Raw genomic sequence first — 22,225 nt, 5'->3', positions numbered from 1 at the left:
TAATTGACGGATTCTGCGGAGACCCTCGCACGCGTATCGCTCGAGCTACTCGAGATCATTTCGCTCTCTATCATAGTCTCGAGCACTTTCTTCCGAGAACGAAGCACGCGCGTGAATCAGCGCGCCGGCACGCGGCGCGATGATGTCAATCTTTGCTCAGCTGATTGACGAGATCGGGAGGCCTCACCTTCGTACGGGACATGATCTTTCCCTCTCCGGTCTCGCATTCTTTCGCGTTCGGTGTAAACGCTCGCGGGATGAGGAGGCGCGACGAATATATAAACTCGGTGCATCTCATCTCGTCGCACGTTGATGCGTTATCACGTCGCTTCTGACGAATCTGTCCGTTGCGAAATGCCGAAGATTTATGGCCGACGTTAAGTGGCGGGTCGACTTTATCGGTGATGTTGATATTTTGCTGGAATATCAGCATTTCGGTACTATTTTGCGCGACGCGTTCCTCGCAGCAGCTTTTCTTAATCTGGATTTTAAAGAGCATTTAAGTGAATCCGTGAAAAGAAGGCAAAGAGACTATTCCGCGTAGGAAACTTTTATCGTTACGCCAATGCAACTATTTATTTTCTCGCGAATGCGCGATATAAAGCTTGCAAATCGATATGTCTATATGTTTCGTTGATAAAAGATACAATGCACTTTGAGCGGAGTCGCTCGTTTTAAGCTTGAAAGTTCAAAAGTTTCGCGTATATCGTTTTTCAATGCATTATTATTTGAGGCAGGCTAGAGTTACATTTCTGTGATATTTCTTTTCGCGCTCTGCCACCATCCATTTCCGCCCTTTTTCAACGTCAGCAGCCGGTTGAAAATTCGCGTTACAATGTCGCGCGATTGCGTCTCGCTTCGATTATCGAATAAATAAATTCGTTGCCGGGTTTCCCGGACGTCGTCGTCGAATATTTTTCTCAAACGAAACGCGTAATACTCGTGTATGTACATGTTGGCGGTAATACAGCTCTACACAAACGTCGAATGTAATTGCTTCGCCACCCCATGACCCGCGAATTCCACGTCGACTGAATCATCGAAATAAAATATCATCGATCGCCATTCGAACGTCAATCTTCACGACTCCATTAGCAAAGAATTAGCCATATTCTTATTTAAGAGTCGTGACGCATCGATGATGAATTACATGCGAAAGCACATGAGCAGAGCCGTTGCACTTGCATCATTCATAGGAATGCGATAAGACTGAATTCGATCTCGGCAAAATAGAGTTTCTTAATTAACTTAAATCTTCCATCGTTGCCTATACTATCTCTGTATCGCGCGTGTAATGCGAATTAAAAATCAAGTGCTTACGAATTAAGAAAGTTAAACTTGAGATCTAAGAACCATAACTTAAGCTTGCATCGCAGATTGACATTGCAAATTTTATCTATATAATATCGACGTTTATTTATTTCTCTGTTTTTGCTCCCGCACCTCTCTCTCTCTCTCTCTCTCTCTCTCTCGGACAAAGCATCGAAGCAATAAAGTTCCGGAGGGCTACGATCTCACCGAGATTAATATCCCACGCTCGTCGCAGTGGCGTTTTCAGTTGCGACTAATTGGCAGCCGGTATTACACACAGGCGCGACGGTCGCTATCGCTGAATCGCTTGCGTAACGACGTTAAATCATTGCACGTTGCGATCGAATGCACGCACGGCAGACGAAAAAAGTAGGAAAAAAAAAGAGAAGTAGGGGAAAGAGAGAGAGAGAGAAATATAAAGTAGTGCGAGATCAGTCGCGAGGAAAATGACTCGGAGGCATACGTTGCATTAATTCTAGCAACCCCGGCAACCACCGCGTAGGACATTTCGATAAATCTCGATCTCGTTCTGCTCCGAGAAATGCAACCCACGTGTATCTACGTGTCGCTCGATTTCAACTCGCTTCGATTGCACTCGCGGCGATTTAACGCACGATATATATCGTACCTACGTGTTATTCTGTTACGCGAATATAAGGTTATCCACGTATAAAGTACATATAGCGAGGATAAATATACGATACATATGTAAAGCCCGAATTCATTGATGCGGGGATAAAAGAGCGTCATTTTACGAAATTGGCACGCTCTGTTTCAAGAGATAATTTTTAATATTTATCCCCATTGCACGCTATTTTTTAATACTATTTTAGTGTTGAAGAGTGGCGATAATTATTTTAAAAGAATAAAAAAAACAATTTTATATCATAGTTTTTATGTGCATTTTGTAAAATGCTCAGATTTAACGCTGGCGATAAATCGATGGTTTTCATAATTTTTCCAGCTTTAATACAGTAGCCGTCAGAGTAATTAATCTAAACGGCCAACGGCTTCCGCATGTATATACACGCGGTACTTTTTTAAACGTAAATTTATGAAGCGCCTCTCGCGCAAACGAAACGTGAGCTCTTTGTGCGAGGACGGAATAGTCCGCTCGGAAAGTTACGAACTGTTCCGCGTTATACGTTTTTCGTGTAAAGGTCTATTATGCATATAAGCGGCATGCCTTTCGCAAAGGTCATGTGCCGGTCGCGCACACGCTGCTTTTTAATTACGCCAACCTGAAAGCATCACAATTGCGTGTTTCGGAAAATACGCGGCGATTCTTTTTTATGAGAATATGTTTCAACAATACGATTTCGCTTTAATAAAACGATTGTTGCGTCAAACGTGCATGAATTTTTAAACTTAAATTTATTTTAGACCATTTATACATAATTTATAGATAAATAGATTAATTAGATAAACAAATAATAAACTAAATGATCATCAATGATGTTAAAGATAGAAATAAAAAATTTCGAATAGAATTTCTAATTTTAAGTATCTCGTAATACGAAAAAATATTTAAATATGTAAAACTCGTATTAGCATATGTAAACGCTTAAACTTAAATAGAGATTTATTTTGTCGCAAATTACAAAATCGTCTAAAGTGTGGGCTTATTATGTAAGAAATTTATTTCTAACATTTTTTCTTTATTACGACGTTCCTTTCCTCCGTAGAGAATTTTTATATAACGCTTTTAAGGAAGCTAACTCGTTACAAACTCTTTGATCCCTTTACGACAGTACTGACAATAAATTCATCGCGCCACCGTTCTTACAGAATTACTACGAGCGGCGACGTAATATCGGGGAAGTTCGATTTTCTTTCACGGCGAAACTTCATACGCCACGCTTCGGCGACTTGACGTCGCCGAAAATTCGCGTTCTCGCCCGTCGGACAGGGCTTTAATTAAACCGTCGTCGCGGTGGTCGCGCACGAAAACTTGGGGGCAACTAGGGCGAGAAGAGCAAGGAGCGCGGAGCGAGAGAGAGAGAAAGATAAAGATTGTAATACGATTTAATAATTTATTCCAGGCACGTCGTTGGGCGAGTCGGCGCGGAGCGGCGATTGGGAGCAGGTGGGCGAGGAAAAAGAATCGAGACGGGACGGCGACTGGAAGGACGACGAGAGGACCACGCGGTTCACCAGCTGGACAGGTAAGAGGAAAACCTGTTGAATTAATGTTGTCGCACTCCCCTTTTTCTCCGCAGCACGTTATCACCCCTCTGTCTACCTTGCCTATACCGTCTATTTCTAATTTGTGTATGCGTCGCGCCCCAATTTACCCCGATTACAACGATTATTAATTTTGACGTGCAATTGAAACGCGTGATTAACGGATCGAAAACGACCGTTGATGCGTATTATCCCGACGGACTTTGGTATGTTACAATCTCTCTCTATCGCGGTGTTCCCTCTCTGTAATTATCGTGTCCGCCGATCACGTCGACTCGGGCATGTACGACATTTCCGCCGATCAACGTGCCCGTCGTCCGTAATTGAAATTGATCGGGAATTAACGTCGCGCTTTAAGCGACAGTCTTTCTCTCTAAAAAAAATCCGCGTGACAGACGTGATACACGTGAGAAATAATCGGAAAGATTTCGAGAGAGAGAATAAGAGGTTTTATACTCTGTCTAAAATTAATCGACTCTCGAATATAATTGGTAATCGTTGAAACGTCGCGAGTTATTGTAACACTGCGATATACCAGGCTATGTGAGCTTAAATAAGAGGGAAAGCGTATAGGTTTACTTTGAAAAGAACGCGAGCGCTCATATATACGAGAACAAATATTTCTTCGGAAATAATATCACAGAGGGACGTAATCTCATGTCGGAAGTATGTAATATTTGTTGTTTGACTTGACGAACAGGGAAGGTTGACGGATCGGGCCGGCATCGACGAACGAAAAATTAAATACGTGTACTTCGTCCCATGTTAATGTTTAATCAGCTGTTTTGTGTGTCGGACGGATTTGCCGCGAGCAAAGTGCGCATCTTCGAAAATTTTCTATGGCACTATCTCGGCGAACTTTATGAAGAAACTCTGTACCGAGGAGAGCCCTCCTTTTCTCCCGAACATATAAGCGCGAACAATGGTAACTTGTTTCGAAGTCGCGATAAAGCGCGCGCGTATATATCTATACGCGGTGTAAGGATAATACCTCCCGTCAAACAGGTATCTCACCGTAGGATGCGTCGATTGCTTTGTCAGCACTTCAGATTTATACGAGTTGAGTATCGTTAGCGATTGGCGCGTATCGGTTCTATATACTTATACCTATAGAATAAACTAAAACTCTGTGCGCGCATCATAATAACTTATTGATGAACTTTGTGCGCGGACGAAGCGAGGCTACGTCGCAAAATGCATATCGGATAACGTAAGTTTACAAAATATATTATCCCAAATCATTAATAATATCCGCGATATACATATATTATTCGCTCTTGCGCGTCTGAAGTAGCACGGCCTCATTAATCATCAATTTTTCATCAATAAATCAGATTACATTATATCATATTGAAATTATAGGCAGGCTCAAATGACGATATTGTTATTAATGTTAATTGAACTAATTAGCGAACTAATTGCAAGCGCCTACGCAATTGTTTTACGAGTGTCAAAATGCGATAAACAACATTGAAATGGTCATCCGTCCAGCGCTTAAACGTTCTGTTGGGTTCTCTTCTCCTGTGTTCAAAATATGGAAACTGGATATTGGAAATGTTATAACATGGAAATATACACTTCGATATCGCATCAGATGCTTAATCGCTAATAAAGGATAAGCGATCAGGAGGTAAACGACAATCTGCCAAGCCGAAGTGTGTCCGTAGTATCGCGCATATATACTACTACTCGGCCTCTTCCAAGTTTCGCGCGTAACTTTAGTTAGATGAGAGTTGGATCAACGATACCCAACGGCAACTTTCGCAAAATCTCGTTTAATTCGAGTGGTTGCGCTAACGATATTTGACTTTATGCCGACAGTTATGAACAAACAGATGCATCCAATTTTAAGCCGCGATTATAGATTCTCTCCGTAAAAGGCGTGTATAGTCGTTCACTCCCGTTCGTTTCTTCGAACATCCTCGCTATCGGATATAATTTTTCAATTCCTCTTGCTACGTTCAAATTTGTATATTTATCACCGGTAGCCTACCTACTATACGGCCTAAAACGGCAAGATACGAGAGATACGTCGGCACGGAAAAATTATTTCGACAAAATATATTCCGTCCTCTCCTAAAGAATATTACTCGCGAATATATCGCGCGCGGGCGACCGAAATTTTACGGCGTCGTTGGCCCGGAAACGTTTAAACGGGTCGTTTCGTGGGTGTCATTCCGAGTTCTCGTCGGAGAAAATACGCTTATCCAATTACTTTATTCGCACGATCGGGCGAAGCTCTTTCTTTCCGTTTCATCCCGCAGAGAGGAGACGCGAAATTTTTTTGCGTACATGTTTTTTAATTTTTCTCTCTATATCTATCTATCTCTGGAGATGATATTTTCGTCCCCCCGTGAGATAAGCGCTATCTTTTCGAATGCCCGGAATGCTGATGCGTATCTCAGCGCGATGGAATGTGACCTTATCGTCGTGCCAACTAACAAATATTCCGCAGTGCGATTAATACGTGTATATAGTCGCGGTGCGCTCACTTTCGTGAGAAAGAGAAAGAGAGAAAGAGGGAACGAAAAATAACGGGAGAGATTGTTCGCTCTGAACGATTGCTGTGCAAATATTTAACGAAATATACATTATTCTTTCTCTTTGCCTCGTGGGGTATTTGACATAGTCCCGACGAATGGATTTTCCCTACTGCATTACGAAAATACGCGAGAATATAAAAGGGACGGCACGAGTCGTGGAAGAGGAGAAGGCAAAAAGAATAATATCGGGGCTATCCGCAATATCTTCTCATTAAACACGAGAATATATAACGTTCGATTATCGAAAAACGACACTTTTTTAGTTGTCACGCAACAGTCCGCAAGAGAGAGAGAGTTTTCGCAAATTATTTGCGTAAGCGCGGATGTGACGTCGTTATTGTTACAGCGAGAAAATCGTTATTGTTTGTTGTTCGACGCAGAGTTTTACGCAAAAGTGCGTGCTGGGAGAAAAAAATGTCTTCCGTATTTTTCGTGTAAATATATTTCTTTCGACGTGCCGATAATATCATACAGATTATGTGTTAAATTTGAGCTGATTCAAGCGAGAATAATCTGAAATTTGATTGATGGCATTTAATTTTTATTTCGATACTTTTTTTATTTGGTCGAACAAACTAGTTAATATTTATTCTTACGAGGATAATTCTACGTTAAAGTATTAGAAATTTATTTCAAAATTAATGATGTATGCATATTTTAAGAAATGTGTATAAATGTTTCCTTCCTTTTTTTTTTATAAATTTGCTGATGCTGATAATATTTTATTTTTTGATTGAAAAATGTATATTTAATAAGTTTTATAAACTTTATATATAAAATATTTGGAAGGCGCGTGCCAACTTAACTGATCGTTTCGTAGCTGTTGTTTCTTCATTTCGCAAATATTCAACTGAGACAGGGGAAAAGGGGGACGCAAGTTCGATTCCACGAGTGCATTATGGAAATATGCGTTCGGGAAAATAGTTCGGTCGAAGTCGCGTCGGACTTTGTGCCTTCATTAAGACATACCCGCGATAAGACGCGCGAATTAATCGCTGGATCGTGATTCGTCGGAACGCCGAATGATGAATCGCGAATAAATCGAGCGATTGTCTAGCGCTTTTCAAAGCACTGACGCGAAATGACGTAACTTATTTTATGATAAAAAAATAATCTATGCGTCACAAATTCCAACGAAATGAGCCAGAATGTATATTTGAGAGTTTAAATATTTAAATGGAGAGTTTTTAAATATTTAAATGGCAGGTTTCTCTCTACAATGAAATTTTGACAAATCGCGATAACAAACTATAGTTTGTAAACGATGATATACCACCGTTTTTTTTTTTTTCACGAGCAGAGATCCGCAGCATAATCTTTTCGGGTCAGGGAAGCGAGCTCGCTTTCTCCTTTCGTTTCGAAATCGTTTGCGAAAAGATCCATGTTCGTGTCCCTATTTATTATGTAGCGACATTTCAATTAAGGACGTCGATATACGATCGACTCGACGCGTTGCAGGCGGATCGGAAAATTGTCCGGCCGCCTTTCGCGCCGGGCGAAAAAAAACCGATAAAATTGTTAATTGACGTCAATTAATATCGAGGGATGGTGCATCGCCATCAAAGTAAGTTTCAATTACGGCGCGAATCGCATCGTTGCGTCACATCTCGTATATATATACTACGCGTCGCTTTTCGTTCCGGGTCGCCAATTAAATTTGTCTCTCCTCTCTCGCTCGTCGATCGGCCGTTAATCTCTCTCTCCTCGTGCATCGACGTCTCCGGGCGTGACATTAATCATCATTACTCCCCGGAAACCGTCGTCGTCCGTCGCATTAACACGCGAAAGTTGACGCGCGGTGATTTGTCTTAATTAACGATTTCATGGATTTGATTGCATTACCACCTTCTCCGAGCGCGACAGTCGCGCATTAAAACCGGAACCGCGCCGTAGATTCGAGTTTGTTCGCGGAAACCGCCTCGCGTGCCATCGCATTTATGCACAGTTGCTCGTTCTCGAGGAAATTGGCCGTATGTCGTCCGATTTAATAACTTTCCGCATTTTTGTAACGCACACATTTTAGTATATATCTATAGAATTTAAGTTCGTGTAGCAATACTTAGCGTTATCATTTATCAACGTCCCGACGACACGTTCAATTCGCGCATCTCCTGTGCAACTCCTTCTTCTCGAAACGCAGCATTCGTCACACGCGTTACACGGTATATAATTGTTATACGGAATCGCGCACATCGCGAGTAATCGCAATATTTCCTCGTGAATAATTATAGTTTGCGAATCGCTTCACCCGCTAATCATAACTGATATAAACTCGGAGCGAGGATGATTCTCGGCGCGTGCGTCGCGGTTTTTAAATACGGCTTCATTATAACATAGAATTACGTGGAAATGCAGAAGCTGGGTGACGGTTTAATGTCCGTTGAATCGACCGTGAAAATAATGTTTTATTCTCCGGATTATAATCAACTGAGGAGAGGATTTGCGCGAAGCAAACTTTTCCGGTCCGCACCATTCATATATGTATACATATTATATACGCGCATATATACAAGTACATATATTTCTCTATGTATATGTACATTATAAGTTCGGGATTGTGCGGCTAAAACGGATGAAAGAATAATTTTCAGTGGGAAAAATAAAATGCGAATTTATCGGAGCGTTAAATCAAAATATTAGCCAAAAGATTTTTTTAAAAAGCCTATATAGGTGTAGTAAATATCTGGCTAATTAAAAACCGATAGTTGTTGAGAGAGAAAAAAGAGAAAGAGCATTAAACAAATTATTGATTCGAATTTTTATGTTTTTTCAGTCTGCGAAACTATTACATTTTCAGAATAATAATAAAATTATTCTTTAAATCGAGTTTCGCTGCTTTTCTCAGTAATCTCTTAAATTGTATATATGCTCTCTACGCCGGTCGATTTTTTCTTTATTCGATTTTGTCGTTCTGCGTAAAAATTTTTATCTTTTATACTGCATACACGCGGTCCAGATGCACAAGTGAACAGAAAAACTGCCTTTGTTTATGTCGCGAATGTTTGCGCATTTGAATATAAAAATAATAAAAAAAAGAGAAAGAAGTTACTTGTGGGAATGTAATTTTATATCTCTCAAAGAAAACCGCGCCCCTGTCCGAGCATCATGACATAAAGCAACACATTGTCGTTTGCGAGGTCGTGTATCACACACACGCACACACGCTCGCACGCGCGCGTGAAAAGTGTCGCGCGTGTGTCAGCCATATGGGACGTAAAACGAGGAGGCGAGATCAGCTGGCCGTACGATAAATGTCATAATACGTCTGCGGCCATTGTGCGTTAACATTAAGCTGAACGGGACGACAGCGCGACGAGGTCGCCGAGGCGAAATATTACAAGCTCGTATCGCGCGCATAAAAGCTTCCTCCGGATTCTTTTGCCGTGGCATTTTGTTAAATGTGGAAGAGAGCAAATTTCAGAAAATTCGCGGAGAGAAGATCGAGATATAACTTGAAAAAATTAAAGATGAAATTGTATACACAAAGGGAGAGACATTGAGAAAGATTAAGTTAAGTTACATAAACTTATTATACTTCACAGTGTAATATCAAGCGTGAGAATCTGCGCTTATCGATTAAATTACTTATACCGGTTAGAACTCTGACAGTTCGAAGGACATTATTCTTGCGGTTGCGAGAGAGATTCAGCTCTATCCTAATTTTGCAGTTGCAATTAGAAGTCAACCGTGGAAACTTTGAGCCGACCAGAATCAAGGAAACGGCGTCTTACCGCAAAAATAAACCGTCGTTAATTACGAGCTAATGAGAGGTCGCGGGTGGCGATGGTGGGAAAAGTTCGGCCGGTTTCACGGAAGATCGCCCACTTTCAGCAATTTGCGATCTGAATTCGTCGACTTTTCCAACGTTTCGCCTCTTCTCCACGAAATTACGTAGCAATAATCTCGAGCTTTCCCAGAGTCGTCTGCTAATTGCGCTACTCATTTCGAGTTTTATCGGCGATAATATCTCGTTACCTCAAGCATAATTTGGTAACTTGGACAGTTTTGAAATATTTACAATAAAATATTAACGTAGTTAGTACAACTTTTTAATGTTTTATTTCAGTAAAAAAAGTTTTATGTACATATAAAATTTTTGTTTAAAAACACACTAAATATATAAGAATCTATTTACTATTATACATATATATATAAAAAAATAATAATAGATAGATTGTGGAAACAACAATGGTTTTTTAATAGAACAGATAAGTGAAGTTGGGTAAACATAAGATCGATAAGCTGATGAATGTTCTGGCTATCCGCGTGACAAAAAAAAAAAAAATTATACAGCAAAAATTATAACTGAAAAAAATGTATTTGTATCATTAATCATAGCTCAAATCTAATCACGAGCACGAGCTGACACAGATTGTTGTGCAACAAAGCGACAGACGTCCGGCCGGCCGGCTAATGGCGAAACAGGTTAACCGATCTCAGGAACTCGTTATCGCCGTCTCGTAAATTGCCTCGTTACGACTGCATTTGTAATCGTGTATTATCGTGCGGCCACATTCGTGCGCGAGCGAGCGAGAATCCACGGGCGTGAGACAAACGTCTATTAATAGGCGGGTGCGCAGCTCGCCCAATTCGAATATGAATCAAGAATACGTCGATAGCGGCCAGCTGGCTTTCTCTCTCTTTCTCTTTTACAGAAGTGAAAGAGAGAATATCACTCGAGAGAGGAAACTTTTACCGAACGCGAATACATAGTATCCGGTGCACTTTTTTGCACTCGATCGAAAATACGATATCTGCCTGCGTCATACTCTTCGCAAAAACGTAATTTACATTTCCCGCGATTTGCAGCGATGGATAGCAAACGCGTATACACTCTCGCCGTTTATTAAGAAATGTGCATTTATTTTTTTTTTTTTTTTAATGGACCCGCTGAAGTTGACTCTTTCCGCGGTATAAAAGCTCTTTTATGTCTGTTTACCGCGGTTTAGTACCATCTTTCTCTCTGTTCGTGTTTTGCATTTCTGTAGAAAAAATGAGAAAGTAACAGGATGGGTCAATATCCCGGCTCTATTAGTTCAGTAAACTCGATGAGACGCGCCTGTCACATTCCGATAAGGTTCTACGCCGTCAATTTGATATATTTTAGGCTAGATCATCTCGACGAGAGGAGAAGTGCCTCGTGGCACACTCGTGTGTTTCGCAATCCGTACACATAGCGTGTCCAAGTTCCTCTCGGATGAAATTACACAGTGAACGACGTTTTTATCCGACTGCGTGTCGTGAAGTAATTCTCTATGATTCACCGACCGTATCGTCTATCTTAATATTGACCGTGGCAAAATAGCGAACAAGTGCCGAGAGATATCAATATAAATGTTGACGCGACATGCCAAAGTGTGCGTCACATTCGCGATACTTCAATCTCGACCAATTTTGTCGCGATTAAAAAGGTCTCGGCGAATTAGAAGAGCGCGCTTCGATTGCTCCATCAATTTAAAGAGATCGTAACACATTCTGGAAAGTTTTTTTTTCCATCGTTTTTTCGCTATTAAAACGCCGTTTGCTCCAATTTCGCGACGTCGCGACTACCGGTATTAGTCGCCTTCAAACGCAAGCGAAACACTCCAAGGACCGCTAGGCACCGTTAGGCAAATATTTCATTAGAACACGGCGCTGCACACACGGAGATTTACATACATTATAATAAGCAAACAGAGAACGCGCGAGTCGTTTGTATGTTTTCGGCATAATTAGCGAGAAGTAAAAGCTCTCGCGCAATCTGTGTTAAAGCCTTTACCGCCCCCCACCGCTAATTGAGAAATCACCTTTGAACCTCGAACTGTACGCTTCCTGGAAACGTCTCAGACGATCAAAGAGACGCTATGCCTTCTCGAACTTGAGTCATCAATATTGATTCGCGCGTGTCAAGTATTTTCTTAATTTTATAATCTCTCTCTTTATTCTTTTCACTCGAGGAATTGAAGAATTTTTACTCGTAAAATTGGCAAAATCGTTGATTTCGCTATCGAAAGAATTTGTCATATATTTTTTAAATTATAGTTAAACAATTCTGTAAACCCAAATTATATTAATTTGACAGCTTTTTCAATTACATACCACTTCGTTATATATATTTATTTTGTAATGCGGGAATTTTCAACAAGTTAAATTTGTCTGATACTCGACGGACTTCGCGTCAACAGGTAGACGAGAGTGAAAGATCGAAACGGCGTAAATCGTCGTTTTCGCTGACGGCGAAATGATTTACAACGGATTGTTGGTGCGCGACCGGCGATTAAAACCTTCCATCTTTGATAGGCGGTATACCGACGCGTGACAAACGGCAAAAGACGAGAGAGTCCGCGTCCAGCCCTCGCAATAAAACGCGCGAGGTCGAGGCGCGTCATCGTAACTTCACTTACGATAGAAATTAGCCGACGCGTTGGACACGCAGTAGCAGGCCCCTTTATATATAGCCCTTTTTATTATATATTATATACAATATACCTCGTCCGTCCTTTTCCGCGTTACACCCACGAGAAGCAAACGGTTCTCTCTGGGTTCGCAGAGAGACGCTCTCAGACGTGCCACTTGAAATTCTCGCTCTCCCTCCGAGCGTACGCGGAGATGACTCGCTGCTGTCTCACCGTAATCTCCAAGTATGGTCGTCGACGTGGTGCCGTACGTAGGCTAAAACGACGCCGTCACTCGCATGCCTCTCGAACGACGACGATGATCTCGTTCGTTCGCCGGATGGCATTTTATCGGCATCGGCGTATAAGCTCGCATATACGTGTGTCGCTCGTTTGAACCCTCTCGAAGGATGTCTTTTTTGCGGTTTTTTTTTGCCGCGTTGTTTCCCCCTGCTTCGAAGGAGGAGCGACCGCCGCTCTTCTCCCTGAATTGCTCTTAAATGCGGAGAAACGCTTGTCATTTTTCATTACCCGCGTCGCGTCACGCGCCATAAGTCGCGCTTATTACGGATGGTTAAACCTGGGTAATAATCATGGGATTGTTATGTCATTGATCGTGGTCGCTCGGGGAACATTAAAGGGACGCGACTCGTTAGAACACGCCGCCTGTGGGCCAGTTCATTAGCGGCTAATTAACTCATTAATGTGCGCGAGATGTTGTTAGAGCAAATTCTTAAAAAAAATCTGTCTTTCTTTTAATATACTATTATTAGTATATTATTATATATAACGCGTATTTTGATATACTTTCTTCGATATAAATAATTTGCATATAATTTTTAAATATTTTATTTATAATTTGAAAAGGTTCACATAATATATATATATATATATATATATATATTTATATATATTTTATAAAATCAAATCTTATATACATATATAGAAAAAGAAATAAAGGTTGCAACACACGAACTAAAGAAAAAAGCATATGGTTAAATAAAAAGTTCTACAATATGCAGAGTCACTGCAATATACAGTACACTGAAAAAAAAAATTTGTTAACTTGACTAAACCTTTCAACTAAATATTATTTTGTTAATTGAACATATAGAAATATTTAAATTAAATATAACATATTAAATTTAACAAAACGTATATTTGACTCAAGTACTAATATATGTTCAATTAACAAAATAATAATTTAGTTGAAAGGTTTAGTCAAGTTAACAAATTTTTTTTTTCAGTGTAGCAAACGTATTTTGCTGGCAGTTTAAAGTCGATTTAATCTATACGAATACGCGAATAACTTTTTTCATTTGAACGCAAATAACTGACGATGATGCATTTCGCGAATCGAATTTATCGGGCGGATTAAAATTGTTCGAACATTTCGATAACAATCGTAATTGATGAATCGCGACGCGGAAAGTTTTGCGCGTTATGCGGAATATGGATGGAACATAACTAATGTTCTGAGGCTCTCGTCGCGTCATACATATCACTTTTTTTAAGACAACAATTCCTGCGAGTTTTTATTATCGTGAAAAGTTTCTCACCTTCCGGATATCTAATATATATAAAAGAGGACGCGAGGAGGAAACTCGTGGCCGAAATTTTTACGAGCCACCGAGAGAAGCTGCTGCGTCTGCGGCCAAGAGGCTCGATTATGAGCGTTCTGCCGGCTTATGAAGCACATCGACTTTCATCCCGAGATATACGATTCTCGAGTGCGGAAAATTGACTCTTCTTCTCTTCCGTACGACGTTTGTCGAAGAGTAATCGAGAAAGAGAGAAAAAGAAATCTTTCTCTCTCTCATCGGATTCCAATTCTTTTTCTTCGCCCGTCCGCTGTTCGGAACGTGCGACCGCGGAGCCGTGAAATGACTGTAATTAAAATAGATGTAATCACTCGGCCGCATAGTAGCCACGTGGGAAGGTACGCCACCAGTGCTACGTGGGCATTATCTAGTGCACGGAGCTTTGTCCGCGGACCGCTTGTTAGCACAAGACCCGGGAAACAATTTTGTTTTATCCATTTAAGCAGTTCCGTTGTTCCTCGCGCTCCATTGCTTTCGTATGCGCCGGCTAATATTTTAACGTTGTTACTCGAACAAAGTTAAACTCTTTCGTACGCGTCTTGAATTCGTTATATTAACAAAATTAATAACTAGAAGTTAAGTCATCCGAGCGATAAATTATTGATTCATCCAATTATCTTAATGTCACTATGTTAATTTAGAAAGAGAGAGTATATATATCGCAATATTTTTTAATTCTAATATTTTTTTATGTAATCTGTTATTTCGTTGGAAAGATTTTTTTTCAACGTTCGAACACTCTATGGCGTTTCACGTTTAACTATAATTGCATGTCTGTGGTCACACGTGAGCGTGCGACTGTGCATCGTGTTTTACGATAGCAACTTTCGGCGGGCTGGTTTCGAGAGTCGGATTCGAGACAGAAGGGAGAAAGGTGGAATTACCATGCAGGTATCTTCAGGGTGGCCGAGAATATTCTTCGTGATTTATTGACGACGTAAATCCGTGGCGAAAACGAAGGGTGCAAGGAGGGGACTGCGAAGAAAGGACGAACTGTGAGATCGAAATGGAAAAAGAGGGAACCAGAGATGGGGATGGGAGAGCAAAGTGGGGCGGTCGACAGGCAAAAGAGAAGAGAAAGAGAGAGAGTGAGGAGGGAAGGGAGAGGGAGGAGACAGGAAATCTTTTACCGGAGGACCTGCTTCCTCTTTGCGCTCGCTACAGAAAGGGACCATTATGAGGATCCACTGGGGAAAAGATTCACGACCGTTCCGCGAATGTATATTGTTAAAATGCAGGCGAGTGCGCATTCACGAAAAAGGGATGGCGCGAAGATTGGCGGGGAATGAGGAAACGCGTTTTCTCTCTCTCTATGCGTTTCAATATTGCGAAAATTAAAGTATTTTAAAGTCGCGGCAAGACAGCTTTTGATAAAAGGATTCCCAATTAGAACGAAACGTGACAGATATTAAATGACGTGTAAAAGCGAAGAGAATAAAAATAACATATTTCAAGGAGATGCAATATGTAAATATATTTATTTATTTGTAATTGTTTTAAATTTCTTTCTCGTATCTGAAACCGGGAGAGTATTAATTATATTATTAATTAATTATATAGAGAGATTGAATAAAGTCAAGCAATGTTTAGATATAGATATAGCGCAACGCGCTTTTTTTCTAATTGACATCTTCGACTCCCAACGTTGCTGAAAATGTTGTTAATGGCCCATCAGGATTGTCGTAATTTAGGATCCGAGATTTGCTACGATAAACGTTCTCCACGCTAGGGAAAAATGGCAGAATTCGAAAAAGAGTTACGTCCGGTATCAGAGTGCTCTAAGACCATCGAACGAAGGACGGGGCTGTTGTCACCGTAACGGAGAGTGACTGAGAAGCTCGAGAAAGTAATCTGTCCCACTTTTCACCCTTAACCAGCGTAGTGACTTTTGAAAAGGAATTTACGGAGCCTCGTAAATGTACGTTCCGCGTCTCGTAACTTGATTGAAATCGGGTATATACAGCGATAAAAGAAATCTACGATATGATTTTTGTGTGTTTTTTGTTTTGCGATATTCGCAAAATTTTTTGCATCGCGTAATAATTCATACAAATATTTTTCCGCATTACTGAAACGGCGAAGAGAAAGTACATATATCAATTCTTTTATAATAATTATAAACGAGGATGTATTTTAAATTAGAGTTACATAATTATAATTATAACTTTCGACGAATAACATATAGTCCTTTTACTGAGATGCACGGTGTTTTTATGCAAACTCATTACACGTAGCGTGTTCTTTATGAGTCGCGTCTGTTTATTCCACATTCCTGTTATTATTATTCGCGAATTTCGTGTCATCTTTAGCGGCGCATTTATATATTGTAGACGCCGCACTTTGTCGACGCTATACGGCTACGCTTGGTTGTGTCTGAAAGCACGAACCTTTCCCTCTCTTCTCCTCTCTTCTCTTGCATATCCGCTTATTACACTCCGCTAACCGAGGGCACCGAAACCTTCCCGGTATGTCATCTCTCCGAAGATGACACGAGAAGAAGAACGTCTCGCTTGCGTTTGCATTTTTGTTCTCTTGTTGGAAAATTTGAATATTTCTTTTTTTTTTTTTCTTCTTTCGCGACGAAGAATATCGAAAACCCGAGGAGTTGCTATAAAGTTATTATGAAGAAAGAATTTTTTATTACCTTTTGCGAAATACGAGTTTCAAATTTATCCATCATATGTTTTTCTTATGAAGTTTCCTCTAAGTATAGGCAATCTGACAGGCTCACATATTGGAAACCTCTCTTATATAAGTAACATTGAAGAAAATAACGTGGTCGTATGTAAGCATAGCAAATCGATTTAATAAGGGAGGAAGCAATGTTCTGCATAATCGATTATTCATGGATCTTTAATGATACCGATTACCTTTTTGCGACGTCTGAGATGCTTAGTACCTCCTCAGAACTGGTTCCTTTTTTTCCCGAACGATATAACGTGTTTCACTAAGCTGCGTATCGAATGATCGCTCGAGATTATACTGTCGAAGATTATAGTACAATAACGCACATCCTTTAGAATTAATCGTTAGAAAATATCGCTAAATATATATAGAGGGAGATTATTAATTATATATATTACATATACTATATATTACAAATATTTCAAAAAGAGATTTCTATTTCGATCAATCGATAAATATCGATATTGATCGATCAAGATGAAATCATTCGTCTGTTTCGTTGCATATTACACGCGATACTCGAGTGCATCGTTTTAGTTGTATGACGAATCGCGGTTCGTTATGTTTGCGAGAAATGAGAGAACGCAGAAATCTCGTCGCAAGTGTTTTTCACGCTTCACCAGCAGAGTCTGGACTGACTGAGTTGCTTCCTCGTCCGACAACTCGTAACGATAACAAGCTGCCTTGAAACAAGCGTGGTGGTCATTCGCCGTAAGTAAGAAAAATCGAGCGAGGTTAAGCTTTCGCGCCACGTATATATGTATGTATATGTACAAATCGCCGGTCGCAAATACGTCTCGTAAATATACGACATATGCACCGCGTAATAAACAGTTGCGAAATGTGTTTAAAGCTCTATAGATCTTTCATTTCTTTATTTACAACTGTCGAGAACAATGTTCGCTGAATTTTGCGATATTCTCGTATAAAATTGCTTTAAACGGATATCTATTTTAAACTAGTAATATCGGTTTTGTGTTCACATTTATTTTACAAAATTGCAATTTACGCTTGAAACATTATATTATAAAGTATTTTATATAATACAATTAAAAGAGTTATATAACAGAATTACAGATGACTCCAATATTTTGTGTACGTGTGCGTGAGCAAGAGAGAGAGAGAAATTAAATTCAATCATTACGTTTATATTATCTTTACGGAACAATTGTTGGACCAAAGTAATAATTTCATAACACACACCAGCCAACAATAGATTCAATTGTGAAATATTCACGTATGCAATATATGTATACGTGGAATAGCTTCATTTATGCTGAAACGATTCTCCTTCCTTACAACGGTATTAAATTCTTATAATATCTTGCGCGAACGTTCGCGACCGCCGCAAAACGCTTAACGAAGAATTGCGGGAAGAGCGCGGCGTGCCGGGTGGAACATTGTTCCGCCAGAAACTTCACGATGTCTTCCCAGGGACGAGTTCCAGGGGTTTTTGGCCGACTTCCGGCCACGATCGCCCGTGAGTCCTTGTTCGCGCGGAATCCACTTCCGCCTGTATTCCGGCGGATTCACGAGACCGGTGGGATATCGTCGACGACGTGCGAAAACGAGGTCACGGGGCGCGAGGATTTTACACGATAACGAATTAGTTACGGCGCAGTTGTTAGACTCGGATGATAATTTCATAACACCCGGTCGGCGGACTTTAAAGTTACGCTCGAAACGCGCGAATATGAAATATTCTCGCTTTTCGGAAAATAACGCGCGCTCTTATTAGAGGTGCGTTAATTTGACCGAAAACGCGCGTATAAATTGAAAAAAAGTTATATCCCAATATGATATCAATTAATGCTCGGTAAAGAATGTTTCAAAAACGAATTTAATTACAAAGTTTTTAAATACCATTTTTCAAAAACCATCTCTCTCTTTCTCCGTTTGTATACATAAATCTGAATTATATGGGCGCGTAATTCGGGATTCTTTTTCCGATGGTAAAAATTGTCACATTGTAAAAGAGATTGACGATGTCGTCGAACCATTCGTCAATCGGTAATCCATTTGCCGTCCATTGGAAATATTATAATTCTTTGCGACTATTTTGTTATCAGTGATTCCCGACTGTTAGCAATACATTCTGGGACATATTTATTTTATCGATATCAGCTTTTTTTTTTAAATAACATTCTGGAGTTTTGCGATTTTGTGTAAATGCGGTTATTTTTACGTCATATTTTTCTGTCTCTGAAAAACTTTGTGTGTGAATAAGTACACACATCATTAAGAGATATTGCATTATGCCAGGTACGCGACACACAGAATGAGTGTATATCTCTTTTTTTACTCGTATGTGCAACGAAAATATGAAAAGTAATCTGGGAAAGATCTTACCGATTCCGCTTTATGCTAGAATCTCTTTTTCTTCTTCCCCTGCATATACATATATATATATATATGAGCAAGCAGTGTATAGCCGAGCAGTATAATTCTAGCTTTTTTCTCCGCGTTTTCTTTCGTTTTATGCATTGTTGGAAAAATGTGAAATTAGCTTTTCCTTACGTTGGAGCACACGTTTGTAGAAAACTCGGCGATCACAGTGGAAGTATCTAACGCGTGGTTTTCCGACGCTATTATAACGATCGCGTATACCCATCAACGTCACTATACGAAACGATGATTGCTGCCTAAATTGTAAGCTGGAGGCACGCCCGGAAGAAGCGTGGCAGCTTAATTTCCAAGTCAGCAAATTTTGATGGCATTACGAAAGGGTGAGGGAAGAGGGATGAAGAGATGGAGAGGGAAGGAACAAACCAGTAACTCGGATGGGCTCGTAAAGCTGGTAGATACATAGCGACTAGTTGTTTCGACGAGAATTGTTTGCACCCGTGACGTTTAGCTCATGTCGGTCCCGACGTACTCGTGGGACGGAGAATATTGTACCTCGGAGCAAATCTTCGGGATACATAATGACCCCGTTCTTAACCCGCCGAAGAAATTACCCCGCGAGAAATTACCACTTCAGGTTCGAAGGGGGGGATTTAACGAGCGAACACGAAAGGAGCGGCTCGTAAAAAAGCAGGGTGACGTTGATAGTTGGTTGTCTCACATTTATACATCGAATTTTCATCCGCGAAAGTTGTGTTTAGGTATGATTCTATATATAGCTTCTTTATACGTGAAAGCTGAAGACGAGTTCTCTCAATGAAACGATGCAAAATTTGTAAATATTAATTTCATTGTTTGTGATAGTTTGATAATTATATATACATGTGTGTCTTATGTATGCTATTTGATATGTTACAATACGAATTTTTTCAGCAATTAATTTGTTTTTTTTTAAATAATAGAATTGTATTATAAACGGTTTTCCTTCAACGAGTTTACTTAGGGCGAACGTTTCTCGCGGCTCCAATTCAACGCGCGGTTTTCAATAGAAACAATGGGAATTATGCGACTGTCGGGTTAACTTCCGGCGACACGACTCGCCGCCGAGTGCTTCTCACGACGGCAAATATTGGTCCAGGACGACATAATGAGATTCATTCGGCGGCTCGGCGTTTTGTAAACTTCGATTGAATATTTGATGAGGGGGAACGATCCGGCGTCAGTCGCACCGTGCCACGATAAAAATGATTCACGCGATCGCGAATTCAATATCCCGGCAAGTCGTCCTCCTCGTCGTTGTCATCGTCGCCGTTTCTCGGTCGCAAAGAAATCATCTCACGGTTCTCCACTTTTCGAAAATTCATGGATTCCGACGAACCGACCGTCTGGCGTTGAGCTTTACTTTTGCGAAAATCTTTCGCCGCTTAAAATCCAGTCCTTTCCAGCGACGATCGATGCGCGCCCCGGATATCTTTGTCAATCTACTAGCTTAAAAGGATAAAAGTTTGCGTCTCGCGAGTCCGATTCTTCGCACAGTTGCACACAACAGCAAAAATATATTTATTATAATCGCAGGAAAAATCTTGATAAATTTTTAAAAAAATTTATTTCGAATCTATTGTGTTAATTCGAAAGAAAAAATGGTACATTATTCTATACGAGAAATCTTGAAATTTTAATCGATTACGAGCGGTTTTGCAAATTGCGAATTGCGTGTACGAGAAATTGAATAATACAGTGAACCCATCTCTCGGCGAAGTTACGCGGAATAAGTTACGATCATAGAATTCACAATATGAAGGCCACGACTTAAGATTGAGAAAGATAGGGAGAGAGAGAGAACGGTAAGGGCAAGTCGACTCTGTTGCAACTCAAACAAGAGGAGCACAGTTTATCGAAGTTCAAATCGTAAGTGGAATAGGGTTGATCTTTGCCGTGGCGAAACTTACTTTAGGTAGTTCGCTTGTTGGGCGACATTAAGTAATCAATTTTGCCGCACGAACCGACGTCTTCTTTATGTCGATTGGGAAGCGTCTAATTAATTAACTCACCCGTTTCACAATCCCTTTCTCTCTTTCTTTTTCTTTTCTCTCTCTTTCTCTCTGTCTCATCAAACTGTAAAGCAATCGCATATCTTGCAAAGTTTATCCACTCGAATTTTCGCAAATTGCCGTCGTTTTCCTATCACAATTGATTCACCGATAAATTCGTGACTTTTATATTCCGTTTGTTGCGAAACTTTCACGTCAAAAAGTTCGATTGGGGTCCCTTTTCCGCTTTCTTCGCTACTTTCCTGTAATTATATTGAAGCACTTAGCGAGTAAACATTAAATTGAAGAGAATTATGAGAGTCAACTCGAACGCGACGTGCCCTCTTAATTAAATTTATAATTACGCGAATATATGCGTTCTGTCGCTCTTAATTACTTGAAAATGTTTGAGGAACTTTCTTATCGGATTCGTAGATGTGAATAATGTGGTTTAACTTATCGCATAAATAATTGTCGATTTGTTATTTAATTTCGTATATATTACTTTGAAATATATATTTGTTTGAAAAGCAACGAGCTATAGCTAACAGTAGCGCGTGTACGCAGTTTTTTATAGAACGCAATTTTCCTCCTTTTTTATTGATCTACAATATATTGCAAAATTCACGACTGCCCCCGACAAATCTTTCGCTTTTCCCTCTGAACTGCGAACTCTCGTATAAAATAGCAGTAATTCGTCATTCGTACATCCCCTCCCCCTGACATAACGTACCGAGCAGCATCTGCCGTTGATTAATTCATTAATCTGCTTTCATACGCCGAATCCATCTCGCGGTACAGCGAAATTTCGAGGTCCAATTTGGTAGCTCAAGTTTCGCAGGTGCGCGGTGAAGTTGGAGAAGGAGGAAGAGTAATAAGCAGAGATGAGAGAGGGAGAGGGGAGGGAGGCTGAGTAGGCAGACACGTCGGGTGTATCACCATTTGTTGGCTCGTAATATTACAGGTGCAAATGGGTTTGGAAAGCCCGAGAACCGTAGGCACCATCGATGAAACGAATTTAGGGGGACAGAGGTCGAGGCGGGGTTTATGTGCCGCGGCGGTAAGAAAAGAGAGAAACACGGGGATGTGAGAATGGTTCCGAAACCTTCTTCTCCTTGACGACCCACGACGAAAAGCCGTTCGGTCTCTCTCAG

The 22,225-nt window shown here is 40.4% G+C and overlaps 2 protein-coding genes across 6 annotated transcripts in view; one reads left to right on the top strand and one right to left on the bottom strand.

Moving 5' to 3' along the window:
• Positions 1-22,225, top strand: part of Cmpy (crimpy) — a 258,654-nt gene that overhangs the window by 155,476 nt on the left and 80,953 nt on the right. For all 5 annotated transcript variants that reach the window (XM_083050111.1, XM_083050109.1, XM_083050108.1 and 2 more), the window contains one exon: positions 3,354-3,476. In XM_083050111.1, the coding sequence (XP_082906237.1) occupies positions 3,354-3,476 (123 nt within the window). The remainder of the gene's footprint in view (positions 1-3,353; positions 3,477-22,225) is intronic.
• Nup188 (nuclear pore complex protein Nup188) overlaps positions 1-22,225 on the bottom strand; it is a 227,800-nt gene that overhangs the window by 168,349 nt on the left and 37,226 nt on the right. The window lies entirely within an intron of this gene.

This window comes from Prenolepis imparis, unplaced genomic scaffold (assembly GCF_030444845.1).
Source record: "Prenolepis imparis isolate NDT839.2.m4 unplaced genomic scaffold, iyPreImpa1.0 SCAF_11, whole genome shotgun sequence".
Taxonomy (NCBI): Eukaryota; Metazoa; Arthropoda; class Insecta; order Hymenoptera; family Formicidae; genus Prenolepis; species Prenolepis imparis.
The sequence above is the reverse complement of the archived record's forward strand: the minus strand, read 5'-3'. Positions and strand labels throughout refer to the sequence as shown.